General features: G+C 45.8%; 1 protein-coding gene across 1 annotated transcript; it reads right to left on the bottom strand.

Annotated features, from left to right (window-relative positions):
- Window positions 1-437: 437 nt before the first annotated feature.
- On the bottom strand, window positions 438-866 carry LOC133730748 (uncharacterized). The gene has a single exon (XM_062158282.1). It carries the CDS (start codon window positions 864-866, stop codon window positions 438-440), a length of 429 nt encoding a protein of 142 aa, XP_062014266.1.
- Window positions 867-12229: the final 11363 nt, after the last annotated feature.

The following is a 12229-nucleotide window of genomic DNA, read 5'->3' as shown; positions in this document are numbered from 1 at the left end:
AATGTATGTTACGTTGTTTCGTAGAAACTGAATTTGTTATTTGGCTAAGTATTGGGCTGACGCCAGTCTTTATCCATTAGAATATTTGCCTTTGGATCGCTTAGAGTTCTTATGTTAGACTTTTTTTTTTTTTTTTTTTTCAAGAAACATTAATAGAATTGAGATTATTCTGATTGCACGTCACGTTAAGTGTAGTCCGTTAGACTTTGCTGACGTTGCCAGTTAGTGTTTTGTGCAAGTGAGAACAATGGTTTGAATAATTCCTCGTTTCATTGACAGCTGATTGGTCAGCATTACAAAAGGATGTGAGTACCCGTAGGGTAGCTTTTCTTAGCTAAACTTTGCAAAATTGAGCTAAGTCAAGATGCTCATGGGTTGGCGGTTGAATCACTTGTAGTAATATCGAAGGTGTTCGGTATTCCAGGGATGGGTAGAAGTTACGCCATGTCGCCATCCTTGTTCTTCAGGTAGAAAGTGTCAGGGCTGACGACTTCTATGATTTGGTAAGGGCCTTCCCAAGTGGGACGAAGGGCAGTGGGAAGAGGTATGACTTCCTTCATGACCCAGTCCCCCAGTTGGAGGTTTCTAGCTTTGATTCTGGCATTATAGAAACACGAAACACATTGCTTGTTTTGCAAGTTGTGCGAGTGAGCTGTGTGGCGTTTCTCCTCGAGTAAGTCTTTGTTGAGGCAAACGCTGTCAGCATTGGTTGTGGCGTCATAGCCTTCGACCCTGGCGGTGGGTTGGGTGACTTCAATTGGGAGGACTGCTTCTGTGCCAAACATCATACAGAATGGTGTCTCGTTGTTGCGGATGTTAGTGTTGTCCTGATGGCTCACAAAACTTATGGGAGCTTTTCCGCCCATAGACCCTTGGCGTCATTAAGTTTTTTCTTGAGCAGTTTCTTGATGATTTTGTTTGCTGCTTCGACTTGGTAGTTCATCTGGGGGTGCGCCACAGATGTGTAACGCATCTTGGTGCTCAGCTTAGCGATGAATTCGGACTTCTTTGTTGTTGAACTGCGCCCCGTTATTAGTGATGATGGTGTATGGGACCCCGTAGCGGCAGTAAATGTTTTTCTAGAGGAAGTACGTTACCTTGCCGGTAGTAATTGCCGTTAGGGATTCAGACTCAATCCACTTGCTGTTGTAGTCGATGGCGACGATGATGTACTTGAACTGACCCTTGGCGATAGGGAGCTTTCCGACAAGGTCAAGGCCCTAAGTGGAGTGAATCCATGGGCCAATGATGATTGACAAGGGTTCTGTCGGTGCGGGTGGGAGGTCTGCATATTGCTGACATTTGTGGCATGATTTGGAGATTTATCTAGCATAATCGCCTAGCGTGGGCCAAAAATATCCTTGGCCCATAGTGCGGTTTGCTAATGACCTTGCACCTAAATGGTTGTCGCATTCCCCTACGTGGATCTTTGCAAGTACTTCCTTGCTCTCTTCCGGCGTCAGACACCACAGGTTTGGGTGAGTGAATCCCTGGCAGTAGAGTTTGCCATTTTGGATGTTGTAGTAGGTTGCTCACCGCTTGAGCTGCTTATCTTCTACCTTGTCAGTTGGTAACGTACCGCTACGCTTATATTCTAGTATCTCGTCCATCCAGTTGGGATTGACCTCAATCGTAAATATTTCCGCCAGAGTTTTGGCGATGCTTGGTTTGTCAAGGCATTCTACCCTTGTGTCCGTTAGGCTCTGATGAGGTTGAGCGATAGCTAGACTCGCCAGAGGTTCAACATTGGCGTTCTTCTCTCTAGGAATTTGTGTGATGGAGTGAAACTTGAATTTGTTGAGGAGAGTTTTTACATACCCCAGATATGTCATCAGTTGTTTGTTCTTAACTTGGAAAGTGTCATTGACCTGGTTGACGACAAGTTAGGAGTCTGAATATGTTTATGCTGTCAGCGCCTGAGTCTATGGCGAGGAGTAGTCCAGCAATGAGTGCTTCATATTCTGCCATGTTGTTGGAGGCTTTGAAGTTGAACTTTTAGAGCATACTCAACTTTAAGTCCCCCAGGTCCCGTTAGGATTACTCTGGCGCCATAGGCTTTGGCGCGTGCTGAGCCGTCAACGTGGAGATTCCACTCTAACAGCCACTGGGTGATTGCTGGGACAATGTCAGTGACCTCAGCTATGGGGGTGTCCTCCGCTGATGTAGTAGGAGCGGGTTTCTCCTGACACTCAGTGAGTTCAGCAATGAAATCCGCTACTGCTTGGCCCTTCATTGAAGTTCTTGGTTTGTACTCAATATCAAACTCGCTGAACTCAATTGCTGATGTGCTCATATTTTCCTATATTTTTGTGCCTCTTAATCTTGATATTTATGTCTAGTTCTCCTTATTTATGGTTCATTTACTTAGTTTAGTGTTTTTATAGGTATGAAGAGCAAGGATGAGAAAAAAGAAGCAAAACGAGAGGAAAAGGATTGAAGGTTGGTTTGCAATCCTAAAAACTGAAGCAGCCTCTGCAGAAAAGCTAACTTTGAGGATGAAAATGTACTGATCCAAAGATAACTAGAGAATGAGCCTTATATTCATGGAAAGCCCCGAATGTCTAGTTTCTGGAGAACTTTAAGGTTCGTGATTTCAATATTTCTAGAGGGAGATGTGCCAGTTTAAGTACAGGTGACTACACACATTTCTATGCATGTAATTGTATCTAAAACACGAGAATTAAGCTAATCTCCAAACTAATTATTATGTAATTAATCTATTTTTATTTATGTGTAGAAAATAAGCGGAATTGCGGAAATCAAGATAAAATGGTGTAAAAGTGGAGCAAATTGGAGTCCCGACAAAGAGACGAAATGGTCAATGCCGGTCAATATCAACAAAAGTGTGTTACCCAACATCATGACGGGTGCAAGGAATAATAAAAAAAAGGGTAAAAGAAGAAGAAGTAAAAAGTGATTGTTTGATTAATAAGAAAAAATTTCAGCTACCGTCCCCAAACTATGCTGCCAAGACCAATTTGATACCCGAACTCTCAAAAGTATCAATGTGATACCCAAACACGTATTTTGACATCAATGTGATACTTCCGTCAAAAATCTCTAACATCGCCGTCTGTTTGCTGACGTGGCAAGCACGTGGGTCCCTAAAAAAAGTGAAATGACCAATTTACCCTTTTTTTTTTGTTAATTCATTTTTTTTCTTCTTTTTTTCTTCTTCTTGTTCTTGTTCTTCTGGGATTTTGTTCTAGCCAAACCGCCCAAGCTCCGCTCCTTCTCCTCCACCCAAGAATCAAAGAAAAATGGATTCTGCTTCTTCTTCAACCTCAGTCCTCTTCTTCTTCTCTCTCCTCCTCCTCTTCTCTCTCATCTCCTTCCCCTCCACCCAAACCATCACCAACACTGCCATCATCCTCTCCAATTCCTGCTACAAATCCATGTTCTTCGCACTCAACTCCCCGCGGACGGACCCAAAACGAAAGTTGGGTGACATGATTAAAAAAAAAAAAAATCAAATCTTTCTGCACCCAGAAAACCAGCAACAGTACCTTATCAAAACTGGGTACTATCAAATGCTATACACCATTGAATTCAATACAGATTTACATACGCGTTCATATTAGAAATGAAACAAATTCAAAACTGAAAAGATATCATCATATGGGTCCCCAATAGCTTTTTAAGCTTCTATTTGAATTCACTGAACCCAGATAGAGGATAAGGATTTAGACCAATATGGGATGGACCCAAATCAGAAAAACAACAAAATTACCAATATCAATAGCAATGCTAGTAAATCTGTGAAGAAAATCGACAACCCAAGAATCGTAAAGAGAGGAAAGGGAGCTTACAGTTAAAATTTGAGTGTGAAGGGTTCTGTCAAAAACAAAAATCACAGAACCTCTCATCCCTGCAAATCAAACACCTCAAGCATAAGCAGATGAACCACCTCCGACTTCGATCCCGAAACCATGCGAGGCCTCCTCCTCCACCTCGTCCTTCTCCCCTCTCAAAATCGGGTCTTTCATTTTGTCCACCGTTGTTTTGAATTCAAACATGAGCTTCTCCCTCACCGCCTCGATCCCCTCCTCCTCTTCGCTGTCGCCGACGCTCTCGATCCTCTGCCTCCTTACCCTGCTCCGCCTGTCGAACTGCTCCTCTGATTCCCCTCCCCGCCGCCGAACCACCCCCACAGCCCCATAGCTGATTGCTGATCAAACGGCACTGCCGCTTCGCCATCGGAATCCAGTTTCATGCACTGCAGGTGCTTCTGGTTCCCCCATTTCAAATCCCCACGGCAAACTGAAATTGTGCAGAGGCTTCATCGCTGCTCCGACTGTTCTTCATAAACCCACAAATCCATTCCCAGAAAACAACCAATTGTGATAGAAAGAAGAGAGGATCAGATTGGGGAAGGAAGAGAGAGAGAGAGAAAGCTCGATCTGTTTTGTTTTGTTTTTTTTTTGTTTTTGTTTTGTTTTTGTTTTTTGTTTTAAAATTAATTAGTAGAGAAAGACAATTTTGCCCTTAATAAAAATATCACATGGGACCCACATGCATGCCACATTGATACTTTTGAGAGTTCGGGAATCAAATTGGGTATCACATTGATACTTTTGAGAGTTCGGGAATCAAATTGGCCTTGGCAGCATAGTTTGGGGACGGTAGCTGAAATTTTCTCGATTAATAATATTGATTGATTAATTAAACATGGTGCTGCACGTTTAGCCTAGTTAATGGGCTTAAAATTCAATTAAACATTGTGGTTTGGTTAAGATGGAAACCCACGTGCCAGCAACCATGTCACTTTCTCTTCTTTTCCGTTTTCTCTCTAGCCAGTCACACGCTGACACCTCATCCATCACCTACTCTCATTGTCTCTCACACCAGCCAGACACAATTTAAAGAACCCATTCTCTCTTCCTCTACACCGAACAGTAGCCGCACCACAAAAGAGAGGCAGCCCTTTGGGCTGCTCTCTTCCCCATCATTCTCCATCATTTTCCACATTTTTTTTAGTTTTATTTTTAGGAATTTGAATGATTACTCACCCAAAGCTTCAAGAATTCATCAAAGGCTTCTACCTCTACAAGATTCAAGACTTGGGTAATTGTGGGAGTTGTAATTCAAGGATAGTCATGCTAGCTTTCTAGCTATTTGTGGCTACCCTTGTTTTCTCCTACACTTCTATACTCTTTTCTCTTTGAATTTTGTAATCTTGATGTCTATGATTATGGGTTATGAGTAATTTCCTTGTTGGGGGTTAGGGTTGTGTGCCCTAACCCAAATTTTGTGTAAAATATGTTTAATTTAATGTAATGATGCAATTTTCATATGATGGATGCTTATATCAATTATTGTTGGGTTGAAATGCATATCTAGGAGCCTAGTCAACTCTAGGATGTGTATTTTGAGCATGTCTAGGACGGAGTTAGAGGCTTGACCCCCTCTAATTCCTAAGCTAGAAACCTTCAATTTTGTATTCGAGGGGATATAAGCATGGTGATTTACACCCGTTGCGTGAATGTTCGGGTGGGTCGCTTAGTACTCTAATTCCTCGATCTCTAGGCCTCTTGATGTGAATTAGGGACTCTTGAACCGGCTATAATTCATGTCAAGTGAGTTTCTACGACCCTTGAACCAGAGTAGGAATACCATGAAAGAGAATTTTGGTCCTTGAGCCTTGAACCGCCTTGGATACGACTATCGCCAAAGTAAGAAATTTGCATCTACATTAGATTAGCTTCCGACACATAGAATTTGGGTGAAGGAACATCCCTAGCATCCGACATTCCCATTTATTTGGTTACACTTTTATTAATTTCTTTGCATTTTTATTAATTGCTTTACTGTTAATGCTTGGATCCGTGGGGATCTAATTAACGATAAGTAAAAGAGAGAGAGAGAGTTGACACGAGATGTATAGTGGTTCGCCTCCGCATGAGCGGGAGACTACGTCCACTTGAATGTTGTACTAGTGTGTTGAGCCTTGCGGCCTAACAAGATTACAAGAGATGTAATGGGATGGTGTTTAAGTGAGAGGAGGCATTCCTTTTATAGGTGAAGGAATGCTTCTCCTTTACATTCTCTTCGATGTGGGATGAGATTATCACTATTCTAGTATAGAAAAGCCTAGTTTGTGAGGGCATCTTGGCAAGGGCGGGAACGTGGCTTCCCGGCGACGGATTTGCCTCTTCCGGATACCGTGGCGTAGCCTGAACATAGGGCTACACGATGGACGTCGCGGTTGGGCCTTGCCATGTCTCATGGATGTCCCAAAATGGGTGTTACTTATGCTTGGTGATGTAGAGAACTAGCTTGCTAGTGTAGGTATGAACAAGTCCCCAAAGTACCCGAGTAAGAGTAGCTTCTTGGTTGGGGAGTTCAAATCATGACGTCATCAAGCATAAGTAATATCCGAGTGGCGCACGGCCTCTACAAGTCCCCGAGCTCCGCAAGCAAGAAGGGACTTGCTATCCTGTATCACAAAAGACAAAAATTCGTAAGTGCATGAGAGAATGGGGCGTCGCCCTGCCGCATGGCGGTAGGTCGTAGACCATAGACTCGTGGAGCCCGGAGGCTAGACCATATGTAAGAAAACGTGAAAAAATGTAGTGCCCGGAGGCTAGACCACATGTATGAAGCATTGTGAACTGAGAGCGTAACTAAAGCATGTTGGATAAGTGGAGCGAGGTAGGTGTTCGAGCAAGTTGGGTGTAGGCGCTGTATGAGCGTGCGGGGCGTTGCCCAAGCAAGTCGCGGCCATGCTTGGATACCCAAGCGAGTCGTAACCGTTTCGCAAGCATTTATCCGAGCATGTTTAATTGAGCTATAAGTGTCACAAGGTTCTAGATGAATGTCACATGAAAGTGAATTTGAAGCATGTATGTGTGTAGCATGTACTTGGAGGAAAGTTGCTAATAACATGTTGTAGGCATGCTTAAGGGTCATGGAGACATGTAAAGTCATGGAAAAGGCTCTAATTGGCAAGAGCGCAAAAGATAAGAGGAAGGCACTTATCTTGTGCCGGTTTGGAGGCTAGCGGAGTTGGCCGAGCGTGACTGTTCATTGCCTTGGTGGATAAAGTGCTCCAATATTGTACGTCAACTCATAGTTGCGCTTGAATGCTTGATAGAAATAGTTGAATTTCCTTGCAAAAATAGATGATTAGTATGCGGATTTGTAAAATCGACACCAATAATTTGCATGTATACTTTGCGCATGATACCTTGATAATTTGGACAAAGTGAAATATGTACCAATGAATATGCATATGCCAAGTTTGATAATGATGGAGGCAAACGAGCTAAGCACCGATGAAACGTGTATACGACATTATAACGTGTAGGCAAGTGTACATGCATATCTCTGATATAAGTGGTAGCCAAATACAGACCACAGGCTCGGTACTGCAATTATACTTCTCACTGACAAATTATCATGCAATATTCATTTGGCAAGTGCACAGGAGATAAAAACAAATAAATAAAAAAAATTGTTTGATGCTAGACGGACTACCACCGCCTGACGAGTCAGGGGTCTAGGCACGTGGTGTTCTTTATACGTGATACGTGAAGCTGCCTTTGATTACATAGGGGGGGTATGTGCATAGCACATGGGCTCATGGATGCTTTGACAGGTGGGATGACAAGCAGTAACACATATAGATATGTATGTGCATGTATACCATAAGTCAATGATTTGAAATGCATGTCGTTCACGTGGTGAAGACAGTTTGCCCCCTAAAGCAATGATAATATATTATACTATATATGCCTTGGAAAGAAAAACTCATATGTTCGTCAGTTTTGCAGAAGGAAGGCCCTGGGTCAGGCCTCCGCCTAGCAGAGGAAGAAGTAGTTGCCTTTGGTGGTGAATCCCAGCGGAGGATCATATCGTTGATTTCCGGCGGCGACTCCCAGCGGAGGCTGTCCGGTGGAGATGCCAGCGGAGGAAGCTCGGCGGAAATGGCTGGCGGTGTGTTTTTGAAGTTCGGCGGTGAATCCTTCCGGCGGTAAAGATTGGCGGAGCGGTACTCTTAGTCAGCGGCAGTTTAAGTCGGCGGTGGTGGCCAGTGGTGCATGGGCCAGCGGAGCCGCTCAGTGGAGTCTGGCGTTCGGCGGTGCTTGAGTTGGGCGGAGCTTCGAAGCATGCCTGGAGTTCGGCGGAGATTCCGAGTTCGGCGGTGCCTGGGCTTGCTGCTACCGAGCGCGGGGAGGGCTTGCTGCTTGCCTAGAGCTGGTAGGCTGGTGGGCGGCCGCTGGCGGAGCCTAGCGGAGGCGCTGATGTAGCTGAGCGGAAGAGAGTTGAGAGTTGGGCGGATGACTGGTAGCGGCGCCCATCGCTGCTGTTGGCAGTGGTGATGTGGCGGACTGGTGGAGTCTAGCGGAGCGGACATTTTGGCCGGCGGTGCTCTGAAGAAAATGGGTTCTTGGCTGAGGTGATGATAGTCAGCGGTGGTGATGATAGTCAGCGGCGACAGAGCTCAGCGGAGGAATTTTGCTGGTCGAAGAATGCTTGCTAGTGCTCAAGAGTCCGGCGGAGACTCAAGAGTTCGGCGGAGGACCAGTCCGGCGGAGGATCATTTCAGCGGAGCCTGATGGAGACTACGAGCTCGATCGAAGGTGGACGGAGCTGCAGTTGGTAGGAACTGGCGGGAAATTTGAAAATTAGAGGGGTGCCCAGAGAAGTTTTCTGGGTGTCCAGAGAATTTTTGCCGCCCATTTTGTTTTTGGAAGTTCAGTGTTGACCCTTCTTCGACCAGCGTTGACCAAACTTTGTTCGGCGTTGACCAACCCATATGTTGGTGTTTTGAGCAGTTTCTGCAAGTTTTGACCACTTCTTGGGCGTTGACCGGCGTTGAACAACCCCGCTGGGTGTTGACCGGACGCTGACGGGCCAAAGCTCGTGGTAGGTGATGACGCCTTTGTGTGTCGGCTTCCCACAGACGGCGCCAATGTTAATGCTTGGATCCGTGGGGAACTAATTAACGATAAGTAAAAGAGAGAGAGAGAGAGTTGACACGAGATGTATAGTGGTTCGCTTCCGCATGAGCGGGAGACTACGTCCACTTGAATGTTGTACTAGTGTGTTGAGCCTTGCGGCCTAACAAGATTACAAGAGATGTAATGGGATGGTGTTTAAGTGAGAGGAGGCATTCCTTTTATAGGTGAAGGAATGCTTCTCCTTTACATTCTCTTCGATGTGGGATGAGATTATCACTATTCTAGTATAGAAAAGCCTAGTTTGTGAGGGCATCTTGGCAAGGGCGGGAACGTGGCTTCCCGGCGACGGATTTGCCTCTTCCGGATACCGTGGCGTAGCCTGAACATAAGGCTACACGATGGATGTCGCGGTTGGGCCTTGCCATGTCTCATGGATGTCCCAAAATGGGTGTTACTTATGCTTGATGATGTAGAGAACTAGCTTGCTAGTGTAGGTATGAACATTTACATTTCATCACATTTTGTTAATCTAAAATTCTCTCTCAAAATATTGAAACTCCGACTCATTGTAAATAACCACCACTAGGCTCTTAGTTTTGATTAGGCTTTGGTGAGAACCAAAGCCGAGCATTGCTAAGGCTTGGTGCCTTAGAGCAGAATTTTTGTTTATTTTGTTCTTCTTTTGCATGCTAAGTGTCTTTAGTTCCGACTACCTAAGGATTATGGGTTAGCCACTGATCCCCGTGGGTTAGCTCAGATGTTGTCCTACCAGGCTCTCACTAAGGCATTGGTACAACGATTCACCACTTTCACGATTACTCAGATACCAAGAGAAAAGAATAACAAGGCAAATGCCCTCGCCAAGCTTGCAGCTACTTCTCCAAGTGTTGCATACAGGGCTACGAAGGTGGAACTACTGGACAAGCCAAGCACTTCTAAAACAGTGTCGGAGATATTCACCATTGACAACACTGCCTCCGGGATGGATCCAATACTCAAGTACATGGTTAATGGCTTAGTCCCGGAGGACAAAGTCGAGGCGAGAAGGTTACAGCTAAGTTCAGCCCGGTACACGATTATGAATGGCAAGTTGTACAGAAGGGGTCATAGCTTCCCCAATCTCAAATGCGTCACACTGGAGGAAGGACACAGTATCTCGAAGGACATCCACGGGGGTGTCTGCGGTAACCACACAGGGGCCCGATCTCTTTCACACAAGGCTCTACGAGCCGGGTATTTTTGGCCAACTATGTCACCGCTGGCTGAAACAATATCGAGCTCTTGCCATAAGTGCCAAATGTATGCCAACATCCCAAGAGCACCGCCTATAGCTCTCTCCATTCTTCTTGCACCTTGGCCTTTCTGCCAGTGGGGCCTAGACCTAATTGGCAAGCTCCATACGGCGGTAAGACAGTTCAAGTACGCCATTGTAGCGGTCGACTATCAGACAAAGTGGGTAGAGGCAGAATTCCTCATGGCCATCACGACAGAAAAAGTGAAGAATTTCTTGTAGAGGAATATCTACTATAGATTCGGACTCTCGGACACAATTGTCACGAACAACGGGGCCCAGTTTGACAACAATGAGTTAAGGGCATACATCGAGAACATGGGCACTAAGATCCTGTACGCCTCGCCAGCACATCCACAAACCAACGGCCAAGTGGAAGCTGTCAACAAAATAATCAAGAAAATCCTAAAGAAGAAGCTGGACGACGCCAAGGGCCTTTGGGCCTCCAAGCTCCTGGAGGTTTTTTGGGCTATCAGAACAACAACAACAGAGGCTACCGGGGAAACTCCTCACTCGCATCGATCGCGTAAACATTAAACAGAGCCTGCAACAACTTCCTTAGTAAACAAAAACAAAAGGAAACGGGGGAGAGAGAGAGAGATAATGTGTACCAGCATCATTGATTCTCAAGCCACGTGACGGTTCTCCTGAGGAGTATTGTCTTTGGCGCGTACCAGGTCGAGGTCTATGTCATTCAGATCAGCAAGCATTGACCGCACAAACCTCTCATCTGCGACCCCGTACTCATCCAATAGCTGTTTGATGTGCTTCTTAGGAAGCGGAGGTATTGCAGGGGATAGTAGAGCTAAAGATGGTGACGACTCCAGCCCCGCAGAGTGTCTTTTCTTCTGCCTCTTTGAACTGGTACCCTTAACATCCCGGCCCGTGTAGGTCACCTCCTCCTTTTCACCACTGCGGTGTCGGTGCCTACGATGTCTCTTCTTCTCACCAGGAGCAAGGCCTCTTCACTGCCGAAGGACCCAATGGATCTGGAGGAAAGGGAGCCTGATACCAGAGCCTTTCCCACTTCCGTCTCAACTACAGTAATGACCGGGGCTTCCTCCCTTTGGATAATGGGGGCATCAGGATCCGGATTCCAGTACCCTTCATCGGGTATCTCTAAGAGAACTTCCTCAATCGAGCGTCCCGTCTTTTTGGTCGCCAAGTCCACGTCGATATGAAGAGCATACTCTCCTTGGTTCATGATGATGTCCATCAGCTTGTTGTCGTTCATTTTGTCTTCTTCCTTTCCTTTTCGGGGTTTCCTCTTCGATACTTTCGCTGTAGAAAGATCAATATCAAGTCAGTAAAAAAAAAAAAACGAACAACCAAACAAACCACCCCATCTCACCAGGTAGTTTTCCTATCCCCAGCCTATCTAGAATTAAGTACTGGATGAACCTACATGAACTTCTCTCAGCGGGATCACTCCATACAGCATACACCCTGGCTATCCGTTTTCTCTCAACCTCTGACAGTGTGTACGCTTGATCCCCAATGGCTTGAAACGTACCCGTTAGAAGCCATTTTTTGTTCATTATCTGCCATTGCTCTCCAGCAAGGAATACCTTGTTCCTCCATTTCTTGCTCTGAGACGTGGGCAAGTCGGTAACGAGGGGCTCGTAGTCCCGGGCTGCAAACACAACAGTACCTTGGCCCATTTTCTTCTTTGAGTATAGAACCCGGTACACGGCCCGGAACTCGTTGATACTAGGCCATCCCTGCTCGCACAAGTCCCACATAGCTATCATGCTCAGAATCTGCCGCCAGGCGTTCAGTGTCAACTGCCCCGGAGACAGATTCAGTATCCTGAGCAGGTACAGTAGGCACCGGGCCAGCGGTAGCGATAACCCTTGGTGGAACTGGTTTTCATGGAGAGCCACCCATCCGGGAGGTGGATTCGCCTCCATCTCCCCAGGCTGAAGGGTTCTCAGCTCCACCACATCCTGTATCCCCCACTTCCTCCTCATCGTGCTGATCTCCCTCGTTGTCATACTCCTCGCTGGTTCATCACAAACTGTCCCGTCCACCAGCG

The sequence above is a fragment of the Rosa rugosa genome, chromosome 2, assembly GCF_958449725.1.
Source record: "Rosa rugosa chromosome 2, drRosRugo1.1, whole genome shotgun sequence".
NCBI classification, from domain to species: domain Eukaryota; kingdom Viridiplantae; phylum Streptophyta; class Magnoliopsida; order Rosales; family Rosaceae; genus Rosa; species Rosa rugosa.
Note: the sequence above shows the minus strand (reverse complement) of the source record. Positions and strands in the feature narration are given on the sequence as shown.